Below are 24,963 nucleotides of genomic sequence, written 5' to 3' on the forward strand. Positions count from 1 at the left end.
CCCCGGCATCTGGAAATACACCCTACCGGTTGTCGCTGTTGCCTCGGACAGTCTGCTTTTATTACTTTATCTGACCCCACCCACATCCTGCTGATTGGTCCATTTTACAGAGAGCTGATTGGTCCATTTTACAGAGGGCTGATTGGTCTGTTTTAACAGAGTGCTGATTGGTGCATTTACAATCCTCTATCTAGACATAAAAGTTCTCCAAGTCCCCACTAGGTTAGCTAGACAGAGTGCTGATTGGTGTGTTTACAAACCCTGAGCTAGACCCAGAGTGCTGAATGGTGCGTTTACAATCCTTTAGCTAGGCACAGAGAGCTAGACCTAAAAGTTCTCCAAGTCCCCACTAGACTCAGGAGACCAGCTGGCTTCACCTAGTGCATCCTGCACCCGGTGGCGGTGCAAGCTGCCTGCCAGTCCCGGGCCGTGCACCCGCACTCCTCAGCCCCTGGGCAGTTGATGGGACGGAGTGCTGCGGAGCAGGGGGCGGTGCTCCTCCAGGAGGCTCTGGCCGCCCTGGAGCCCACTGCGGGCCGGGGAGGGGGAGGGTCGGGCATGGCGAGCTGCAGGTCCGGATCCCTGCCCGCAGGGAGGCAGCTGAGGCCTGGCGAGAGGGCACTGCTGGGGGACCCTGTGCCCCCACTGCAGCTGCTGGCCTGGTTGCTAAGTCCCTCACTGCCCTGGGCCGGCGGCACCTGCCCGCCGCTCCCAGTGCGCCGCCGGCCTCGCGCAGGCCTGCCGAAGCTCACGCTGGACTGTGAGTACCTGGCGCAACTCCGGTTACCGCCAGCGCCTCTCCCTCCATATCTCCCCGCAAGCAGAGGGAGGCGGCTGCGGCCTCGGCCAGCCCAGAGAGGGGCTCCCACAGTGCCCTGGAGGGCTGAAGGGCTCCTCAAGCACCGCCAGAGTGGACGCCGAGGCTGAGGAGGTGCTGAGAGTGAGGGCTGCTAGCACATTGTCACCTCTCAGTAGCTCACGCCTGTAATCCCAGCACCTTGGGAAGCCGAGGTGGGCGGATCACCTGAGGTCAGGAGTTCGAGACCAGCCTGGCCAACATGTAGAAACCCCCTCTCTACTAATAATACAATAAATAAATAAATAAATAAATAAATAACTAGCTGGGTGTAATGGTGCACGCTGTAATCCCAGCTACTTGGGAGGCTGAGGGCAGAAAAATGGCTTGAACCTGGGAGGCCGAGGTTGCAGTGAACCCAGACCACACCACTGCAATCCAGCCTGGGCGACGGGTGAGACTCCGTTTCAAAAACAAAAACAAAACAAAACAAAAAACCCATAGTGGATATCGAAAATTTATTTAAAAAGATCAGTAAAAGTCTCTCAATAATTGTTTATGTTGATTTCATGTTGAAATGATATTTTGGGTAGCGTTAAATGTATTATTAAAATTAATTTCACTTGTTTTAAAATGTGACTACTTGAAAATTCAAAGTTACATGTGTGGCTCACATTATATCCCTATCAGACAGTGCAGATGTAGATGATTCCCATTAATATGCTTTTTATTTTTATTTTTTTTTGAGATTGAGTCTTACTTTGTCGCCCATGCTGGAATGCAGTGGTGGAATCTTGGCTCTACTGCAATCTCCACCTCCCTGGTTCAAGCAATTCTCCTGCCTCAGCCTCCTGAGTAGCTGGGACTACTGGCAGGCGCCACCATAACCAGTTAATTTTTATATTTTTGGTAGAGATGGGTTTTCATCATGTTGGCCAGGCTGGTCTCAGACTCCTGACCTCAAGTGATCTCACTTAATTACAGAATGCCTATCCCATTCAAAGCTTGAGAATAAAGCTATTTTCTCTTGCTGAAAAGATAACTTTGTTTTACCAGGTTTAAAGAAACTGATAATGGTTTGGGAAGAGTAAGGCATTGCCCATGGGGCTGATGCTAATTTGCCTCTGTCCTGTGACCTCTGCCTCCAGAACCTCTGTCAAATCTGCTCCTCCCCTCTGTCCCCAGGTTTCACTGAGCACCCCTCAAGGTGTATATGGTCTCCCTGCTTCTTGTCTGGTCTAATTCTTCTGTGTTAGAGCGACCTCTCTAAGAGGGGGCTCTTCACCTGGAAACTGCAAACCACTAAGAGGATCATGGACAGGATTTAGGCGGTCTGTGAACGTGGATGTCAACACATCAAAGAAACAAAAAAAGCTTTTAGCAGTATCTGTGCTTTGCCACTGACAGAAAGGTAGATATTTTAATGTAATATTCTAGCTGCTGTAATACCACCACTGAAATTGTAGTACTAGTAGACCTTCCAGTAGATGTTAATGTGTTAATGAAAAAGCACACATTTATTATACCACACATATTTTCTTGACATTTTCATAGCCACTTTGATATAGTGGGATTGCTCTGTAATTCTAGGCTTTTATTCTTGTTTATTTATTTACTTATTTTTGAGACGGAGTCTCCCTCTGTTGCCCAGGCTGGAGGGCAATGGTGCTATCTCTGCTCACTGCAACCTCCACCTCTCGGATTCAAGTGATTCTCCTGCCTCAGCCTCCCAAGTAGGTGGGATTACAGGCACCCGTCACCACGTCTGGCTGATTTTTTTATTTTTAGTAGAGATGGGGTTTGACCATGTTGGTCAGGCTGGTCTAGAACTCCTGACCTCATGATCCACCTGCCTCGGCCTCCCAAAGTGCTTGGATTACAGATTGAGCCATTGCGCCCGGCCTCTAGGCTTTCATTCTATGCATTTATTTTAATTTTAATTTGATTTAATTTAATTTATTTTATTTGAGATGGAGTCTCGCCCTGTCACCCAGGCTGGAGTGCAATGGCATGATCTCGACTCACTGTAAACTCTGCCTCCCGGGTCAAGCAATTCTCCTGCCTCAGTCTCCTGAATAGCTGGGATTACAGGCATCCACCACTGTGCCTGGCTAATTTTTTTTGTGTTTTCAGTAGAGACAGGGTTTCACCGTGTTGGCTAGTCTGGTTTTGAACTCCTGACCTCAAGTTATCTACCTGCCTTGGCCTCCCAAAGTGCTAGGATTACAGGTGTGAGCCACCGTGCCTGGCCTTATTCTATGCATTCAAAACCTTTTCTTTTTTTTTTTTTGAGACGGAACCTTGCTCTGTGGCCCAGGCTGGAGTGGTGCAGTGGCAAGATCTTGGCTTGTTGCAACCTCCGCCTCCCGGGTTCAAGCAATTCTCTGCCTCAGCCTCCTGAGTAGCTGAGATTACAGGGACCCACCATCATGCCCGGCTAATTCTTTTGTATTTTTAGTAGAGATGGGGTTTCACCATCTTGGCCAGGTTGGGCTTGAAGTCCTGACCTCATGATCCACTCGCCTCCGCCTCCCAAAGTGCTGGGATTACAGGCCTGAGCCACCACGCCCTGCCTAATGTTTTTTTTTTTTTTTTTTTCTGACGAGGAGCCCTTAGGCTTTACCAAGCTTTCAAAGTCTGAAAGGCTCCCACTGCCTTCAGGAGGCAGCCAGCCTTCACTCCTCAGCTCAGCACAGGAGACCCTGCTATCTCATCAGTCATAACTTCAGTGACTTCTGGGTGAATTCAGCATTTACTGAGGCCCACATATGCTCAGCCTTCATTTGCCTTTGTGCCTTCTAAATGCTGTTTCTTTCCTTGGAATGTCTTGTCTCAACCTTTTAACCTGGAAAATTTCTACTGTCTCCTGTGATTACGTACCATACAGTTCAAAGGGCAGCCTTTTCGTGTACACCGGCACAACATGTGACACATCCTCGTTCCTGGAGGGGGCAATATGGGTCTTTATCTTTATTGTTCATCACCCATTCCAAGTTTCCCCGAAGTGTGGTATGCAGTGTTCTTTTTTGTTTTGAGATGCAGTCTGGTTCTGTTGCCCAGCCTGGAGTGCAGTGGTGTGAGCTCGGCTCACTGCAATCTCCATCTCCTAGTTCAAGCAATTCTCCTGTCTCAGCCTCCCAAGTAGCTAGGACTATAGGCGCATGCCACCATGCCCAGCTAATTTTTGTATTTTTAGTAGAGACCGAGTTTCACCATATTGAACAGGCTGGCCTCGAATTCCTGACCTCAGGTGATTCACCTGCTTCAGCCTCCCAAAGTGCTGGGATTGCAGGTGTGAATGAACATTTTTCATATTAATATGCAAATATTAAAAGAGATAGTGATTTCTCATTTGTGGCAGTATTTGTAATTTCTTTACAAATCACTTTTAAGGTTAAAAATTAAGTAAACAACTGTATATGTTGACACAGACATGGCAACATTATGATGGCAGGATAACGACTGCATTCACTTCTGAGTAGCTGGAGATATTCTTTGTACTATTTTTCAGGCTTTTTTACAAGTCAGAAATTATTCAAAAATGAAGTTAAAAAAGAATTAAAACAAGTATGAGATAATGTATTAACTTTATATTGTCAAAATCTAAATAAATAGCTATCTTCTGGGCAGGTGCGGTGGCTCACGCCTGTAATCCTAGCACTTTGGGAGGCCAAGGCCAGCAGAACACTTGAGGCCAGGAGTTCAAGACCATCCTGTCTAACATGGTGAAACCCCATCTCTACTAAAACTACAAAAAACTAGCTGGGTGTGGTGGTGCACACCTGTAGTCCCAGCTACTTGGGAGGCTGAGACGTGAGAATTGCTCGAACCTGGGAGGTGGAGGTTGTAGTGAGCTGAAAAAAAAAAGTATTTAAAAAAATGCTGGCATTTGACTAAATCAGAATAGAATAATAAACAAATAGAAAGTAAGTTTAAAATAAAAAATAGCTGCACTCCTAGCCTGGGCAATATAGTGAGACCCCGTCTCAAAAAAAAAAAAATTAGCAATTAGCTGGACATGGTGGCATATGCCTGTGGTCCCAGCTACTCTGAAGGCTGAGGTGGTAGGATTGCTTATGCCTAGGAGGTCGAGACTGCACCACTGCACTCTAGCCTGAGTGACAGAGTGAGACCCTGTCTTAAAAAAAAAAAAAAAAAGCTGCAATCAAAACATCTTGCTCAGAAAGTTACCAGGCCCAATCTTCACGCAGTTCCACCAAGAGTTCAGTGAACAGACATTGCCAATGTTATTTAGGACACAGAACTATTTATTGAGCACTATATTCACTATTTGGGTGATGGGATCAGTAGCCCAAATGTCAACATCAGGTAACATATCCATGTAACAAACCTGCGCATGTCCCTGTGAAATGAAAATTATAAAAAAAAAAAAAAGGCGGGGCGGGGGGGGGGAGAAAGAAAAAAATGAAACACTTACTAAAGCATTCTGCCGGAATAGCTTAACTTGGATACCAAAACCAGGCAAGGTGCTCAAAAGCAAACGTAAACAAAACAAAGTAAATTTATCAAATGAAATCCAGTAGTGTGAACTATTTAATACATTATGATACAGTTGGATTTAATTAAAGGAACACAGATAGGGTTAAATAATTTGAAAATTTTAAGGTAATTTAGACTTTCCTACATTAAATAAAAAAGTGGAACCCCATGATTTGAGGAAGCCTAAAATTAAAAAAAAAAAAAAAATAGGAGAGGCAATATCTTAATCTTGATGTGAGCTACAATAACATTTAATAGAAATGCTTCTAACCTTTCACTGCAAAATAAGAAGGAAAAAGTGCTATTATTACAACATTCCTGGCAGTCCGAACCAATTCAACAGGAAAATAAAAATTAAGAGGCTTACATTTTGGCAAAGAGAAAAACTCATGTGTAGATGTCATGACTGCTTATTTAGAAAATCAAAGTGTATCAATTAAAAACTATGGGGGGGCCTGTAATCCCAGCACTTTGGGAGGCCGAGATGGGTGGATCACGAGGTCAGGAGATCGAGACCATCCTGAGCTACACGGTGGGCCTGTAGTCCCAGCTACTCGGGAGGCTGAGGCAGGAGAATGGCGTAAGCCCGGGAGGCGGAGCTTGCAGTGAGCCGAGATCGCGCCACTGCACTCCTGCCTGGGCGACAGAGCTAGACTCCGTCTCCAAAAAAAAAAAAAAAAAAAACTTTGGGGGGGGGGGAAGCAGGGGGAAACAAAAATTATTAGAACTATTAAACGAGTTCAGTAAGACGACTGAATATAAAGACACAAAAATCAAAAACATTCTTTTTTTTTGGAGACAGAGTCTTGCTCTGTCACCCAGGCTGGAGTGCAGTGGTGCAACCTCAGCTCACTGCAACCTCTGCCTCCTGGGTTCAAGAATTTCTCCTGCCTCAGCCTCCCGAGTGGTTGGGACTACAGGCTTGCACCACCACTGTAATTTTTGTATTTTTACTAGAGATGGGGTTTCACTGGTCAGGCTGGTCTTGAACTCCTGACCTCAGGTGATCTGCCCACCTCAGCCTCCCAGTGTAGGGATTACAGGCGTGAGCCCCCATCTCCAAATACGTAGTAGATATCAATCTGTACTATCATTTTTAATAGACATGGCACAAATATATGAGAACTGCTGTAATCATTAACAAATTATGGTTATATACTTACTTCTTTTTTGAGATAGGGGTCTCACAGGGGAAAGTAAACGTGGCAGGTGGGGAGTACTTTCAGCTTTTTTTTTTTTTTTTGAGACAGAGTCTTGCTCTGTTGTCCAGGCAGGAGTGCAGTGGCACGATCTCGGCTTACTACAACCTCTACCTCCTGGGTTCAAGCAATTCTCCTGCCTCAGCCTCCTGAGTAGCTGGGATTACAGGCGTGTGCCACCCCACCCAGCTAATTTTTGTATTTTTAGTAGAGAGGCAGGGTTTCACCATGCTGGCCAGGCTGGTCTAGAACTTCTGACCACAAAGTGATCCGCCCACCTTGGCCTCTCAAAGAGTGCTGGGATTACAGGTGTGAGCCACTGCACTCAGTCTTTTTATCCATTTTATGTATTTGTCTTCTTAATAAGATTTTTTTGAACCTGATTCACACAATGGACTAGAACGCTTCTGAAGTCCTATTGAGTACTGACAATCTTAACAGTCTATTAATTAGTTTTATCCCTGTGTGATTAGTGGGCAGGAATATCTTAGTTTTAGCTAACTAAGGCTAAGCTTCCTGTTCTTCTCATATAAGATCATGTATGTTCAGGAAGATGAGTTAGTTTTATTAATATACAAGTAAGAAAATTAGTTGTGGAAATAAGTATATGCATGAAAGGTTAAGTAACAGAAAACTAAAAAAAATTGGTGATTTTGGAAATCTGCCTTTACTTCACCTGCCATCTCCCTAGTGACTTTAAGAATGCTACATAAAGTTTAAAAACCAAGAACATTTGGACAGATTTTGAAGGTGCGAATTAATGAAAAAGTAATTTCACCTTTAATGATCAGCTCAGTTACTACTGTACTGCAGAGCAATCAAGACATAAATTGTAAAATTTCAAGGCACTAAAATTAGCATACTCTAACAAAGTTATTTATATAACAGCTATTTTTCTAGTCTAATTTTCCAGTATTTCTTGGTAATTCCCCAAATTTATTTCAATTCCCTAATCTTATCCCAGCCAATATCATGTTCTGTTTAATGTTTAACATGCTCATATTATTAAAATATAGAAGTCCCAGGTCTAACCTTCAATGGACAGAGTTGTAGGTCACTATATTATTGCCCCAACACACTTTTTAGATGAATAATTAAGCAACACATATCCCTTTTGCTTTCACTGCCATTTTAATAAAAAAAGAATATAAACTCCTATATTACAAAATATATTTCCTATTGATGTCGCAATGGAAATTTTACAAACAGACTTTATAAAAGGGTGTCAAGAAGCCAATTCCAGATGAAGCAAAGACATGAAAACAGGAAAGTTCTAGAAAAAGTCTAAATAAATGTATTCATATTGTATGAGTGAAAAAGATACTTCAAAAGGACGTCCGTAAGGCTGGGCACAGTAGCTCATGCCTGTAATCCCAGCACTTGGGGAGGGTGAGGTGGGTGGACTGACTTGAACCCAGGAGTTTGACACCAGCCTGACCAACAGGGTGAGACCTTGTCTCTACAAAAAATACAAAACTTAGTCTGGTGTGGCAGTGCCCACCTAAAGCCCCAGCTACTGGGGAGACTGAGGCAGAAGGATTGTTTGAGCTCAGAAGGTTGAACCTGCAGTGAGCTGTGTTCAAGACACTACACTCCAGCCTGGGTGACAGAGTGAGATCCTGTCTCAAAAAAAAAAAAATTACAAAGAACTCATATATATTAATTTTGTATAATTCCTCTAAAGGAATTATTCAAAGATCTCAAAATATTTCACTGATATTTGAGTCCTGTAAGTTTCCATTTCATACAGTGATATAAGACCATGGGTAGAAAATATCAGCGAATAAAGGAAGACATGCCAAATGTCTCATCTGAATGTTTTGACCACTCCATGATCTTTGGTTCTCACAGTGCTGCATAGTTAGGTTTCAGAGGCTGGTCTTCGAATTAGGTCACCAAAATATGCAGTGATTGTCTTCAATTTATTGTTAAGGAAGTTCTGTTCTATTTCCACTTGCCCTCCAGGCCCAGCTAAGGATGCCACCTAAAAAGATGAACAGAAGAAAGTCACACACACACATAAGCATAATTTCAAAAGTCTTCCATTCGTACTGCTTTATCAAATAATAGGAAGACTCTGGCTTTTAAGTCCTTTGAATAATGAGGCATCTCAAATGTTCACTGCTACTTCCCAGGCATCGATGCAGTATTCGGAGGTAGGAATACTTGTTGTTTCAGGTCCTTTTGATATTATAGGAAAGTTCATGGTGTTATGCTGTTGTATAGGACTTGATCTCTCCAGTGCCATAGCTAAAGAACTCAGAGGAAGAAAAAAATGAACAAATCCTTCCCAAACATCAGATTTATTAAAAATTTTTATTTTTATTTTTAAATATTAGAGGCAGGGTCTCACTTTGTTGCCCAAGCTTGTCTTGAACTCCCGGTCTTAAGCATTCCTCTCACCTCTGCCTCCCAAAGTCATGTTTATTTATTTTTTTTGTTTTTTTGAGATGGAGTCCTACTCTGTCGCCCAGGCTGGTGTGCAGTGGTGTGGTCTCGGTTCACTGCAATCTCTGCCTCCCGGGTTCAAGGAATTCTCCTGCCTCAGCCTCCTGAGTAGCTGAGATTACACGTGCATGCCACCATGCCAAGCTAATTTTTGTATTTTTTTTTTTAGTAGAAATGGGGTTTCACCAAGTTGGCCAGGTTGGTCTTGAACTCCTGATCTGGTGGTCTGCTCGGCCCAGCCTCCCAAAGTGCTCGGATTGCAGGCCACCGCACCTGGCCTAGGTTTATTTTTAAAATATTATTACTATTTTTCTCACCCTTTTTCCTCTTCCTCCCCAGGTTTATTTCTTAACAAAAATATTTAAAGATTATTTCCCTTTCCTGAAAGCCTTTGTCCTGTTCATCTTACTGTCTGCATCTCACCCTCTCATTCATTCAACAGTATTTACTGAGTATCTGATACATAATCCTAGCTCTGATCGAGGCCAGGATCCCTACTCTCATGAGGAGTCTAGCCTCTAGTGACTTTTCCTTCTCTCACTGATCTCTTTTCTTTTCTCCCACCTTGGACCACTTCTTCTACCTATTGCCCCTTTGTGTATTTTAAATGCTTTCTACAACAATTTTGGTAAAATACATTGCTCTTTTTGAGGTCTACCAGAATACAGTGACTAACTCCTTTATTAGGAAGCTGAAAGCACTGCTCCTTCCCCACCTCCACAGTTGGCATCAAAAGGATGCTAGCCAAATGACCAGCATTTGACAAGGGAATGGGGCAGTTAGCTGCTAAAGATTCTTTTGTTCCATGACAGTAATGCTTGCACTCACCTTGGTACATTATAAAGTAGTAATGTTTTACCCTAAGTTCTTATACAGGTAAGGTTTTGTTTTTGTTCAGTACTTTTTTCAACCAAACTCTCAGAAATCTTTTAAATAGCAAATATGTTACTTGCTCATGATTATTTCACCAGAGATCAGTTTTTCAGGGTAGTAAGAGGAAAGATCAAGAGAAGGCAGAATGCAGTGGGGAGCCCTGGCAATCAGAGAATAGAAGAGAAGACACAGCAATAGAAAAAAGCACACCCAAAGTATTAGGGACAGGCATAAACAACAAGAAACAAGCATTTTCTGTAACTGTAATCAGGAAAATTACAGTTGTATATTTTGTAAAGAGAGGTGCTCAGTCAGTCTGGTTTGGTTTTAAGGGTTGAGAGAATGTAATCTCAGTGGTGGTATGCATACTACCCCAGCTTCTGGTAGAAGGGAAGATTTATTGTGCATTTCTAGTGAGTATGTAAAAAGTCACAGACACAGAAATAGGGAATAATCAACCAGTCATTCCATGGTACACTATGTGAAAATAAGTCAAATATAGTATCCCTTATAATGATTAAAAGCACCCCCCTACTATTTTTTTTTGGTAAGGAATACTTAAAGTGAAACTAGAAATGTAAAAATAGCCAAGTAGACTCACAGTAGCAATTATTAGGAATAAATGTTTTAAATTCTATTTTGGTATCTTTATGCCAGTCTGATTTTTTTACAAAGGGCAAAAAAAAAAAAAAAAGTTATTTTGTCTTTACCCAATAAAAGCCATTTTGAAGTTTCTTTTCCACAATAATTTTTCTTTGAGTTGAGATATAACTCAAATTTGGCATTTCTGCTGTGCCTTTTAACAAATAACTTACAAATCCCCAGTTCTACCAATAATTTGCTGCATTAATTTAAAAAGCCATTTTTAGGCCGGGCGCGGTGTCTCATGCCTGTAATCCCAGCACTTTGGGAGGCCAAGGTGGGCGGATCACGAGGTCAGGAGATAGAGACCATCGTTGCTAACACGGTGAAACCCTGTCTCTACTAAAAATACAAAAAATTACCTGGGCGTGGTGGTGGGCACCTGTAGTCCCAGCTACTTGGGAGGTTGAGGCAGGAGAATGGCGTGAACCCAGAGGCAGAGCTTGCAGTGGGCCGAGATTGGGCCACTACACTCCAGCCTGGGCTACACAGCGAGACTCCATCGCCACAAAAAAAAAAAAAGCCATTTTTGCTGTTGTTAAGAAAGCCATTAAAATAGGCTTTGGCTTTCTAAATCTGAAAAATAGGAATACTGTCTATCTCCCTAAAAGAGCATTTTAAAGAAAAGAAAAACCATTTCTGAGGTTTACTTGAAAAAAAAAAAAAAGGTACTATATAGATAATTATTATTTCTTATGTAAGCCATAAATAGGATTACACAAAAACCAATTTCTGAGAAGATAGGGTAGTTTTTTTGGTATCTCCTAATACCTTTCAGAGGGTTGTCTAGATGTGGCCGCTTGGGATTACAATAAAAACCGGAGGTAAGATGGGAGTTTTCTTAGAAATCGTTGAGTTCTGAAGTCTGTGCAAAAGAGTTCATAAATTAGTTTATTCAATAACTATTATTGAGAGCTTACGGGTAATCTGTCCTAGGTAGTGTAGTATAGCAAAAAACAAACAAAAATCCCCACCTTCATGAATTTTACATTCTAGTTGGGAGAGTCAGATGATGGACAAATAAAACAAATATTGTTCCTAATACTGAAGAAGAGGGTGAACCTATGTGACAAAATATAGTGAGAAAACTCTTATCTACTTAGTGTTTAGAAACAAATTTTTTTTTAACTTAACATGTTATTTTCATGTGTTCTGATTACGAATAATTTCTAACTTTAGCCTTTTTGTACTTTTTCACATTTTCACAACTACATATATTTTAAAAGTTAGAATTTTGGAGTTGGAAAGACTATAAATTTAGTAATTCAAGCAAATAACTTTGCTTCAAATTTAATGAATGCCATTTTCTAGCTGTCCTTATTTTTCACTAGAAGGTTTAGCTGGCAAAATGTTATTTGGTTCCCTCCCCTTTCTTAGAATTTAGTAAACTGTGAGAGGAAGAGAGGGTAGGAAGGACGGAGAGAGGGATAACGGCAGGTAGAAACAGATAAAGATTACCAGCTCTGGATTACTTTCCACTTTTTGGCATATTACCTAAATATATTAATTTTACCACAATAAATCCCAATTAATTTGGAACAAAACTAGAATTAAGGACTGAACTCTCGACTAGATTTGACATCAGGCAATAAAGTTATTTGGGGACTGGGAAAGGAGAAACAGAAAAGATCACAATGAAGGTGTTAAAGTACAGAAGATTTAAGCATCAAATATACATTCAAAACTGCATTTTTTTTTCTTTTTTCTGAGATGAGTCTGGCTCTATCACCTAGGCTGGAGTACAGTGGCACAATCTCGGCTCACTGCAACCTCTGCCTCCTGTGTTCAAGCGATTCTCCTGCCTCAGCCTCCCGAGTGGCTGGGATTACAGGCACCCACCACTGCACTTGGCTAATTTTTGTTTTTTTTTTTTTTTTGAGACAGAGTCTCGCTCTGCCGCCTAGGCTGGAGTGCAGTGGCCGGATCTCAGCTCACTGCAAGCTCCACCTCCCGGGTTCATGCCATTCTCCTGCCTCAGCCTCCCGAGTAGCTGGGACTACAGGCGCCCGCCACCTCGCCCGGCTAGTTTTTTGTATTTTTTTAGTAGAGACGGGGTTTCACCGTGTTAGCCAGGATGGTCTCGATCTCCTGACCTCGTGATCCGCCCGTCTCGGCCTCCCAAAGTGCTGGGATTACAGGCTTGAGCCACCGCGCCCGGCCTTTAATTTTTGTATTTTTATTAGGGGTGGGGTTTCACCATGTTGGCCAGGCTGGTCACAAAACTCCTGACCTCAGGTGATCCACCCGCCTAGGCCTCCCAAAGTGTTGGGATTACAGGCATGAGCCACTGTGCCTGGAGCAAAACTGCATTTTTTCAGAAGAAACTGAATTTAAAGTAAAAGTGCATGATAACTGAATGAGAGAAAATAACCTCCCAACTGCATCCTACTGGAAGAATATATAATAATTACTAACCACAGATATACTTTACTACAGGAAAGACACAGAAACATCAGAGCACTGAAAAATGCCCTATTACTACATGGAAGAGATTGTATCTACGATATGCAGAAATGTGGGTAGAAGATAACTGTACCAGATAAAAATAAAGAGCATTTTATGTGGCCTTCAGATCTGTGTCAAATACAATGCTAGCAGCAGCAAGCATCTGAAATACTGGCTGTGACTACAAACCTAATGTCACACAGGCCAAATAAGTGCCTTACCACTAGTTCTTTTTGTCCCTCTTTTCTTTTGCTAGATCCAACTAATAACCACACGAAAATAAAACAAAGTTGGGAAAACATTTCTGGTAATTAAAAGTTCTCTGGGAGGTGATTTTCAGCAGAAAATCAGGCATCATTCAAACTTAAAAATATTCATTAAACTAGTTCCATTCTCTGCACATGGTAAACAGAAATGAGATTTCTATGCTTAAGTAAATAAATCTTAAAGCCACCATCATCAACAGGAACACCCGGTGATAGGTAAAAAAAAATTCTTCCAGGCTGCCCGGCATAGTGGCTCACGCCTGTAATCCCAGCACTTTGGGAGGCTGAGGCGGGCAGATCACCTGAGGTCGGGAGTTCGAGACCAGCCTGACCAACATGGAGAAATCCCGTCTCTACTAAAAATAAATTAGCTGGGCATAGTGGTGCATGCCTGTAATCCCAGCTACTTGGGAGGCTGAGGCAGAAGAATGGCTTGAACCCGGGAAGTGGAGGTTGTGATGAGCTGAGATCAGGCCATTGTACTCCAGCCTGGGCAACAGCAGCAAAACTCCGTCTCAAAAAAAAAAAAAAATTCTCCCAGGTATCACAAGCTAACTTACACTGGTGTCCTAAAAGGAGGCTACCAGGCTAGTTACAGTGGCTCATGCCTGTAATCCCAGAACTTTGAGTGGCTGAAGTAGAAAGACTGCTTTAGCCTAGAAGTCCAGCCTGGGCAACATGGTGAAACCCTGTCTCTACAAAAATAGCCAGGCGTGGTGGCCCGTGCATATGGTTCCAGCTACTCTGAAGGCTGAGGTAGGAGGATTGTTTGAGCTTGGGGGGTTGAGGCTGCAGTGAGCTGTGATCATGTGACTGTACTCCAGCCTCGTGGATAGAGCGAGGCTCTGTCTCCAAAGAAGGAAAAAAACCCCACCAAAACCCAAAAACAACCAGTTCACTAAGTTCTGTCCTTCACTCATTCTCAGAACCAGATACTGGAAACATGAAGACTGTTCAACAAATTACAGAAAGCACAGGCTATTAGTACAGGACTGGCAGATAGCACTGTGTGGCGCAGAAGAGCTGGGTATCTCTCTAATTTCTATCTCCATCATTTAGTGAGAAAAGTTACCCACAGTAGTGAAGGAGATACAAGCTATATTTAGAAGCATTTCAGCAAAACTGCATTTGTGTCTTCCCAAGTCAACTACGAGGCCAATCAGTTCCACAACCCCTCTAGAGCATGACAATATATACGGTTTAAGAACAAACGATTCTGCTCTAAGTGTGCAGCAGCAAACTTCCCAAGGGAAAAGCTGGCTAGTAAATATTAGGAACTGATCACATATTTATCATGAATTGCAGTGTATGATTAAGCAGTGATTTCACTAAGAATCGAGTTGGTCTAGGAAACTGGGAACTGGGCTGGACACGGTGGTTCACGCCTGTAATCCCAGCACTTTGGGAGGCTGAGGTGGGTGGATCACGAGGTCAGGAGATCAAGACCATACTTGCTAATATGGTGAAACCCTGTTTCTACTAAAAATACAACAAAATTAGCCGGGCGTGGTGGTAAGTGCCTGTAGTCCCAGCTACTCGGGGGGCTGAGACAGGAGTATGGCGTGAACCCAGAAGGCGGAGCTTGCAGTGAGCTGAGATCACGCCACTGCACTCCAGCTTGGGCCACAGAGAGATACTCCATCTCAAAACAAAACAAAACAACAAACAAACAAAAAAACTGGGAACCAGGCTGGGTGCAGTGGTTCATGACTGTAATCCCAGCACTTTGGGATGCTGAGGTGAAGAATAGCTGGCCAACATGGCGAAACCCCATCTCTGCAAAAAAAAAAAAATATAAAAACTAGCCAGGTGTGGTGGTGCACACCTGTAGTCCCAGGTACTCGGGAGACAGAGGTGGGAGAATCGTTTCAGTCTGGGAGGCTGCAGTGAGCTGTGATCATACCACTGTCCTCTAGCCTGGCTCTGTCTCAAAAAAAAATTGGGAACCAATTACTGAAAGAGTCAAATTCTACTTATTGCTCCAATCTCATGGTGAGCTAATATTGTGGTAACAGATAAATCTGCTTCTTCTTGGTAACGAACACTGTGTCAGTGGGAGACAGCAAGGTGTAATAAGACTGTCACTGTGCGGCAGAATGACCAGGCAAATCCCCATACCTCCATAGTTTAGCCACCAATGAGATCAGGTGCTCCAGAAACATACTGCTCCAGAATCTCATGATGAGTCAATGAAATGGCTAAGAGGACACTGTACACCCTAAGCATGTATGCCAGCTCCTATGCTGTAGATGTATAGTGTATGAATGCAGGGTATTGTTAGTGTAGTAGGATGAACGCACTGTGGAGTGCTATGAGTTGTAAAGGCTATTTTCAAGTAACTAGCTTGGAGTCTACCATTCCAACATGTACCAGAAGCCCAATCCAGTTCTTAGCCTTCTTTTTTACTCTCTCATGCTTCTGGTTCCTAAACCTGGACTAATGTTCCCTACCTATACGAGAGAGCTACTGTTAGATTAGATTTCCACTATATTAATTCAGAAAAATTTGACACAAATTAAAAAAATCGAATATTTAGAAACCAGTTAGGGCCCAATCTTCCATTTATTAAATACACAGATACTATAATTACTCAGAATATTTGCAAATAAATCTGTGATAAATTTTTATTGTATTTAGCCAAAACCACCAAAAATGCTAATAAACTGAATTTATATTTAAAACATTTTCTACATAACAATATTATCTAATAGTTTTTCATATTTACAAACAGTTCATAACTCAAATACTTACAATTCTATTCTTATATGTAAGTTTTAGAAATATTACCTATAAATAAGTACCTCATTCCTATCGACCTATCTATCCATCTACCTACCTACCAAAATAAACTATTAGAAGTGACTGTTACAATAAGGAACGTTTCCCTTCCTAGACATTATAGAACAAAACATAAAAAGACAATTGGAGCCTCAAGTACTCTGCCAACTAAGGAGAGATGAGGGCCAGGCATGGTGGCTCATGCCTGTAATCCCAGCACTTTGGGAGGCCGAGGTGGGCGGATAACGAGTTCAAGAGATCGAAACCATCCTGGCCAACATGGTGAAACCTGTCTCTACTAAAAATACAAAAATTAGCTGGGCGTGGTGGGGTGCGCCTATAGTCCCAACTACTTGGGAGGTTGAGGCAGGAGAATCACTTGAACCCGGGAGGCAGGCAGAGGCTGCAGTGAGCCGAGATTGTGCCATTGCACTCCAGCCTGGGTGACAGAGCAAGACTCTGTCTCAAAAAAAAAAAAAGAGAGATGAATCCCATTATTAAATCTAACATCAATTTTATACTTAGGGTTTATTTAATTATTAGTTAATTTGTAAACTTCTCCACTTTATGAGGAAATTAAAAAGGTAGCGTTGCCTGGCCCAAATGTTACCATGACATGTGCCTGGGGAAGCCATGAAAGGGTAGTGTGTGTCTGCTAGACAAACGCCAGGAATTAACACGATACAGTTCATTTTTTAAACATAATTCTTAGGGATGTTGCTTAATGTTGCCCTGCTCTCTGTATTGGCAAGATACATACTATAATATAAAGATAAGTAACTTAAATTATCTTACCTGGAAAGTACAAACGCTATCACTCTTCTGAGACTAGATGTTTTATGTCTAATTATAAAATTAAACAAGGATAAGGAGCTGCCATATCAAACAGACCAGCAGACTTCCTCTCTTCATTCCTGCCTTGGGCTAAGAGAAAAGACTCCTTATGTCAGAGATTCCACCCACAAGGATTTCACACAAAGGTGGTGTTTGATAATTGCTGCCTACATCTTCCTTTGGGAAGGACTAAGTCCTTGTCTGTTGAGAGATTTTATCTATTAATATATTCAATAGGTTTACCACTTAAAAGAGAAACCTTTCATGTTTGCGAAGCATGGTAAATCCAAAGCTAGAATTAGTTGGAATTCTCCGGCTCTCCAAGGAAAGAAAGAAAGGAAAGCACGGCAAGATACAGGCATCAAGCAGATAAAATATGTTTACTCTGGGCTTTTTGAATTGGATTTGAGATCCTAGCATTTTAGAAAGCTGAGGCAGGAAGATCACTTGAGCCCAGGAATTTGAGGTTGCAGTGAGCTATGATCATGCTACTGCACTCCAGTCTGTGTGACAGAGAGAAACCCGATCTCCATTAAATAAATAAATAAATAAATATATTAGTTCTTGGTATATATATTAGTTCTTGGGTTTCAACAGCAATTTCAAACAGTAAGGTATATACCTTACCTCCAAAGAGCCTCTCACAAAAAGATATTTTTCTAAGTTACTCAGTTCTTAGCAAGAAATGCATGTCTTGGAATCATCTCCGAATAGAAAAAAGGAATGGTAATAAGGGACCTAGAAAAACATTTCACTAGACACAGAAAACAATTAGCATCATCTCTTACATGGAAATATTTGAGATAAGTTGCATTTGTATTGAGTCCATGCTATTTAGGATGATATAAACATTATCTAAGAGTACCATCTCCCTGGATGGGAAATTAACTATCCTTCACAGACATTTCTATGAGAAAAATGCAGCCTGAGTTTCAAACAGTAGACTGTGACACACTTGGGAACCCAAACCATCTGTAAATTCAGGTTGTTGTAACATTCTAAAAGTTCCTTAACAAAAAAAAGTCAATTTCTTTGCAACCGTGATTTCTCTAAATTTTTAGTACTGTCTCCTGTCATTAAAAAGTTCCTACATATGAATACATTTTCTTCATTTAAAAAAAGTTGATTTCCCATTGTAATCTGATCTAAATTTGATAGCAAAAAAAACACTTGAAATAATAATAATAATAAAATAATACACTTGAAATCTCAGTCTTTCTTGGTTTCATTATTCCCTAGTGTCATTACTCCCTCTAGAGGCAAAAAACATGAATCACCAACTCCAATTCTGGAAAGTTTTTGAAATAAACCAAAAACACAAGTTAAAGAAAAAGTTAACTTTCTCTTTGTGAAAGTGTTAATGTAACTAGAAAAAGTTAATCAGCATAAATTACATGATAAACAGTGATTTCCTCTCATTATTCAAGTACTCAAATGAGCCTGTCTACATTTAATATAACTTCCAGATACTTCCAATTTTCTAAGAACAGTCAGTGAGTCAGGGACTTCTCAAAAACACATTCTCTGGTAAGGAAACATCCTGTATCTTGTACTGCACTTGTAACAGTTAAGACAGAAACTCATGGAAGTTTTTCAGTAATGGCTTACCTGGTCAATATTAGCATTTCTTGGAAGAAAATAAACAATATTATTAGTGATCTTCTTGGAAAGTCTGAAAATTTCAAAGGTGGAGAGCAGTTAAGGAAAAATAACGAAAACAGCAGTTAATTTCTAATCAGAAAGAGGTATGTTTTACTTATCGTAACTCAAATGTATTTCAAAATGTTAACTAAAAAGCAAAAACTTAAACCCTTTAATGGAACCTAAAAGAGAATTACATACAAAATTTTGTAATTCAGCAAAATACTGTCTCGATAATTCAAAGACTAATAGTTAAATCGATTTCAGTTACCCTAGTGGTAGGTACTAGGCAAGAGTCAGAAATACAGATCCTTTCTCTGTCATTTCCTTTTTTTTTTTTTTTTTTTGAGACGGAGTCTTGCTCTGTCGCCCGGGCTGGAGTGCAGTGGCCGGATCTCAGCTCACTGCAAGCTCCGCCTCCCGGGTTTACGCCATTCTCCTGCCTCAGCCTCCGGAGTAGCTGGGATTACAGGCGCCCGCCACCTCGCCCGGCTAGTCTTTTTTTTTTTTTTTGTATTTTTTAGTAGAGACTGGGTTTCACCGTGTTAGCCAGGATGGTCTCGATCTCCTGACCTCGTGATCCGCCCGTCTCGGCCTCCCAAAGTGCTGGGATTACAGGCTTGAGCCACCGCGCCCGGCCTGTCATTTCCTAATTATTAAAAAATAGAATAGGAAATAGGAAAGCACAATACCACGTATTCCCAGTAAAGAATAAAGTAACCATGGCCATCGTAGTCTACACTCTAAATTTTATTTTTTAATTTTTGACTTTATTTATTATTCTTGAGACAGAGTCTGGCTCTGCTTATTCATTTATTTTTGAGACAGGGTCTGGCTCTGCTGCCCAGGCTGGAGTACAGTAGTGTAATCTCAGTTCACTGCAACCTCCTCCTGGGTTCAAGCCATCCTCCTGCCTCAGCTTCCTGAGTAGCTGGGACTACAGGATTATAGGCATGTGCCACAACGCCCAGTTAATTTACACTGTAAATTATTATTTTTTTTGAGACAGAGTCTTGCTCTGTCGTTCAGGCTGGACTGCAGTGGCAGGTTCAAGCAATTCTCCTGCCTCAGCCTCCTGAGTAGCTGAGATTACAGGCGCCCACCATCATGCCCAGCTAATTTTTATATTTTTAGTAGAGATGGGGTTCAGCCATGTTGTTCAGGCTGGTCTTGAACTCCTGACCTCGTGATCCACCTGCCTCGGCCTCCCAAAGTGCTGAGATTACAGGCATGAGCCACTGTGCCTGGCCAATCTCTCTCTCTCTTTTGAGACAGAGTCCCACTCTGTTCCCCAGGGCGGAGTGCAGTGGTGCGATCTCAGGTCACCGCAACCTCTGCCTACTGCGTTCAAGTGATTCTTGTGCTCTGGCCTCCCGAGTAGCTGGATTACAGGCACGTGCCATCATGCCTGGCTAATTTTTGTATTTTCAGTAGAGACGGGGTTTCATCATGTTGGCCAGGCTGGTCTCGAACTCCTGACCTCAGGTGATCCACCTGCCTCAACCTCCCAATGTGCTAGGATTACAAATGTGAGCCACCCCGCCCACCCTCCCACACTCCCTCTTTCTCTCACTCTAATGCTTCTTTCTCTCCACAATCACTGTTTCAGTAAACTCTTAAGACTTCCAAAGGATATCCATCAGGAGACATCATCGTCCTAATGTCAAAGGTCTCTGCAGTGGCATAGTCTGGTCCTCCCCAAGGTGGGCTGAGGAACACAACATCAGCCTTTAAACAAGCAGCCAGCAGTAAGAAATCTCCACAGATGAACTCTATCTTATCTGCTATCCCATAAACTTCTGCATTATTACGAGCAAGGGCAATCTTAACAGGATCGATATCAATGGCAATCACTAAAAATGGGAAAAGAAAAAAATGAGTTAATTGACACTGATTATTATATAAGCTAGTTTATCTTTCGAATAGTCTCATCTTCTGTATAAGAACTCTTTTTAAAGAGGAGGAGACATTTGGCCACATATACCCGATATATAGACTTCAGTTTAAATTTTTTATTTAAATTAGAAAGATTCACTTGTGTTATACCAAGAAAATGTGACTTGAAGGTCTTGGCTTTCTTGTCTCATTCTACAGCTTTTCCTAAGCAAGTGGTAATACTTGCCACAAAATATCTACTGAGTGCCAAATATGTGGCCACCACTGTGCTGTGCTACAGCCTGAGCAGGAAATACTTGAAAAGGTCACTGTATGGACAGCCTATAATGCTAGGTTTTGGAAAAGACAAACTTCCTCAAAATGTAGCAATGCCCAAATGAACACAAATTCGACAACTTCTAAGGAAAACCAAAATAAAACACATTTTTACAAACTTATATAGCCAAGTGATGAAGAACAAGTGTAAAAACACCTCCCGATAATGTTGAATGAGACATTTTAGGTAGAGGAAACAGAAAATATTATGTTTTCAGCAAATGGACTTTCATTTACTTTATTCCAATTTTATAATTAGCAACATAGACATAATTTAATTTTAGCCTATCCATGTTTTGCAGTAAACTACTCAGTACATGTGCATGTGCACTAGTGTTAATGGCAGTATTCTTTATTTGAAAGGGCTAAGTGGAACAGTGACGCTTACAGCGCGGTTGTCATGGAGATGTAGTTGTTTTCCAGAAAATGCTAGTTCCCAAATTTGTTAACGTTTTTGAGAAATAATGTGCTAAATCACTTGAACAATAAATATAAGCACCAATTATAATGCATTGCAAACCCATACATTTATGATGCTGTTTTTCCTGTTCTAAATAAACTAACATTCACATTTGTAAGAGAAAAGATCCTTTTCAGCTGCTTAGTCTGTTACATTTATAGTTCAGAGACAGGGAAAGATATGCTGATAATACTAAAAATTCAAAAGAAAAAGTGACTTTCAACATCAAATCTATTCAGTTAATCCTATTTTCATGTGTATTTCTTTTGAAGGCAGACTTTTAGGCCTAATAAGAATGGAAGCATTCAATCTATCACATAAAAGAAATGCTGGCTGGGCACGGTGGCTCATGCCTGTAATCCCAGCACTTTGAGAGGCTGAGGCGGGTAGATCCCTTGAGCTCAGGAGTTTGAAACCTCATCTCTATCAAAAACACAAAAAATTAGCCAGGTGGAGTGGCATGTGCCAGCAGTCCCAGCTAGTCAGGAGGTTTAAGTGGATCACTTGGTCCTGGGAGGAGGAGGCTGCAGTGAGCTGAGACTGTGCCACTGCACTTCAGCCTGAGTGACAGAGCGAAACACTTCCACCCTACAACTGAAAAAAAAAAGTTGACAAATGTTACTCCTCAGCCACACTAGCACACCTCAACTGCTTAATAGCCACATGTGGCTACTAGCCGGCTATCATATTGGACAGCACACATATAGAACATATAAGTCATCGCAAAAAGTTCTACCAGGCAGTACTGTTGCTAAACTACCGGAACACATACAAAGGGGAAAGATATCTTTAACAACAGCAACATGCAAAACTTTACAGATTCCCTAACCCTTCAGTTACGCACAGACAGCAACTATCTGAGTGGAAATAAATCTGGCACAAAGGGATAATCTTTTTTTTTTTTTTTTTTTTTTTTTTTGAGACGGAGTCTCGCTCTGTCGCCCAGGCTGGAGTGCAGTGGCCGGATCTCAGCTCACTGCAAGCTCCACCTCCCGGGTTTACGCCATTCTCCTGCCTCAGCCTCCCGAGTAGCTGGGACTACAGGCGCCCGCCACCTCACCCGGCTAATTTTTTGTATTTTTTAGTAGAGACGGGGTTTCACCGGGTTAGCCAGGATGGTCTCGATCTCCTGACGTGATCCGCCCGTCTCGGCCTCCCAAAGTGCTGGGATTACAGGCTTGAGCCACCGCGCCTGGCCTAGGGATAATCTTAACTATATGCAATGCCATCTTTTTGTATGTATGTTGCATATATATGTAAATGTATAAATACACATACAGTTCAAGCATAACTGATTATATGAATGTGTATATGAGCACACATGAACATACATTTATGATAGGGAACTCAAAACAGTTAAGTGTAATTGATTATATGTATATATATATGTACACACAAATGCACTAAATCAATTATACTTTAATTGTTTTGAATTCCCTGCCATAATGTAGTTAGCTCAACCATCCTAGGGGGATACTAGGAGGAGTACTGATAACTGACATTCATGGAACACCTGTGAACTACCACTTCTGGTTCGGGAGGCAAGTTATGGGACTCCACTACCCTGAACATGCTGGAGGGTTCCTGAGTTTCCAGTACCGCATGCTGCAAAGGCAGAAGTTACATCATGACAGCACTGGGAAGGCCACGGGGTTTGCTGTCTGCCTCCTTTTTTCCCCAGAGGCTAGCAATCTCTAAGGGTTAGTCCCTTTAGCTTGGGACCCACATCAGACATCTTCCTTTAGTAAATGTGCACTAAATACAGAAAGCCTCGGCAAAAGACCTATACTCCTAGAAATACAAACCTATGGGCTAAGGGCGGTGGCTCATGCCTGTAATCCTAGCACATTGGGAGGCCGAGGTGGGTGGCCAACATGGTGAGACCCCATCTCTACTAAAAACAAAAAGTTAGCTGGGCGTGGTGGCAGGCCCCTGTAGTCCCAGCTATTTGCGAAGCTGAGGCAGAAGAATCACTTGAACCCGGGAGGCGAAGGTTGTAGTGAGCTAAGATTGCGCCACTGCACTCCAACCTGGGCAACAGAGTGAGACTCCATCTCAAAAAAAAAAAAAAAGAAATATATACCCACATATAGACAGTTTGAGTAATAAATCTGAGAAAATTTTCACATCTCTTTGCTACTTTATCAGGGAGCAGGTGTTTCAATCATCGTGTTATGATGTAAGGCCAAAATGAAGATACATTTTACAACTTTTAAGGAAAAACTATTTTTTAGCCAATAAACATTGATTTTAGCCCATAGGAATGGCTTATCTGGCAAAGTCTGAGAAGAACTTTGATAGTAAATAGTAAATTCAAGGAAAAAAGAAAATAACCACTACTCTAGTAAACATGAAAGTAGCTTATCTCTAGGCTATCAGGAGACCATGTAAAGTTAGCAAATATCATGCCTTGGAGCATAGGAGTATTAAAACAGGGGCCACATTTCATCAGCACTGACCTTAAAAATCTATGTAATGGCAAGGCGATAAGATCATTTTCAGTGCAACTTGATTAAAGTCAGTTTCTTTGACTAGACTGAGCAAGGATTGAGTCTGTTTTTTTCTACGGCTACTACGTGCTTTCCAAAATCATATTACGCTTCCTACTTAACATTTACTTCATATAAATTAATGAGATTCAGTAGAAATCTGTTGAAATGAAACTATCATTGATATGTATAATATGAAGATATTTAAAAATATGCATCTTCAGAATGAAAACTAAATAAAAACTCTGCTTCTCAGTGTGGTGGCTCATGTAATTCCAGACTTTTAGAGGTCAAGGAGAGGACTGCTTAAAGCCAGGGGTTTAAGACTAGCCTGGGGAATACAGCAAGATCCTGTCCATACAAAAATTTTTAAAAAATTAGCAGGGCATGGTGGCACATGCCTGTAGTCTCAGCTACTTGGGAGGCTGAGATGGGAGGATCATTTGAGCCCGGGAAGTCAAGGCTGCAATGAGTCCTGATCATGCCACTACACTTTAGCCTGGGAGATATAGTGAGACCCTGTCTAAAAACAAAACAAAGAAACAAACAAAACCCTGTTTTATGACCCAGCTATATCAGTTTGGGCAGAATGTTTAACTTCTTCAACCCATTTTTTCCCCTGGGGAAAAGCACATTACCTACCTGACACAGTTACTGGCAGTTACACAGTGGTAGGGGTTTTCTTTCTTGTGATCCCAAAGTCAAGCAACAAATATTATATGACAATGAGGTAATATTTAAATAATTTGTAGTCTCTGAAATTTAAAGCTTTTTGAAAGGTGTCACAGAGGTCATCTAAATTCAATGTCTCCTTTAAATTAAGGCTAAATCATGTCCAAAGTCATAAAGATAGTGAGTGCAAAGGCTGGGATTCCCTGTCTACTGTTCAATACTCTCCTGTTTTGGTATTTTTGGTTTTATAAAATATTACAATCTTGGCTTCAAGTGAGTAGGTGTGTCAGTATAATCTTGGGCAAGTTATTTCATCTTTTTATGTCTCAGTTTACCTGTGAAACACAGATAGTAAGACATAATTCACAAGATTGTTGATTAAATAAATTAATACATATAGTTGGCCCTTAACATGGACATTAGGAGCCCTGACCCCTGCGAAGTCAAAAATCTGTATATAATTTTGGACTCCCCAAACTTAACTTTTAATAGCCTACCGTTGACCTAAAGCCTTACCAATAATGTAAACAGTTAATTAACACATATTTTGTACATTGTATGTATTATACATTGTATTCGTAAAATAAAGGAACCTAGAGAAAAAAACTTACTAAGTAAATCATAAGGAAAATACATTTACAGTACTGTATTTATTGATTAGGTAGGTTTTTTTTTTTTGAGATGGAGTCTCACTCTGTTGCCCAGGTTG

The 24,963-nt window shown here is 41.3% G+C and overlaps 1 protein-coding gene across 1 annotated transcript in view; it reads right to left on the bottom strand.

Moving 5' to 3' along the window:
• Window positions 1-7,607: 7,607 nt before the first annotated feature.
• Window positions 7,608-24,963, bottom strand: part of TGS1 (trimethylguanosine synthase 1) — a 51,099-nt gene continuing 33,743 nt past the window's right edge. Inside the window, exons 11-13 of the mRNA XM_011937577.1 lie at window positions 20,059-20,275; window positions 18,390-18,468; window positions 7,608-8,479 (exon numbers count right to left, since the gene is read on the bottom strand). Of these exons, the coding sequence (XP_011792967.1) occupies window positions 8,357-8,479; window positions 18,390-18,468; window positions 20,059-20,275 (419 nt within the window). The 3' untranslated portion in view covers window positions 7,608-8,356. The remainder of the gene's footprint in view (window positions 8,480-18,389; window positions 18,469-20,058; window positions 20,276-24,963) is intronic.

This window comes from Colobus angolensis, unplaced genomic scaffold (genome assembly GCF_000951035.1).
Source record: "Colobus angolensis palliatus isolate OR3802 unplaced genomic scaffold, Cang.pa_1.0 Scaffold166, whole genome shotgun sequence".
Taxonomy (NCBI): Eukaryota; Metazoa; Chordata; class Mammalia; order Primates; family Cercopithecidae; genus Colobus; species Colobus angolensis.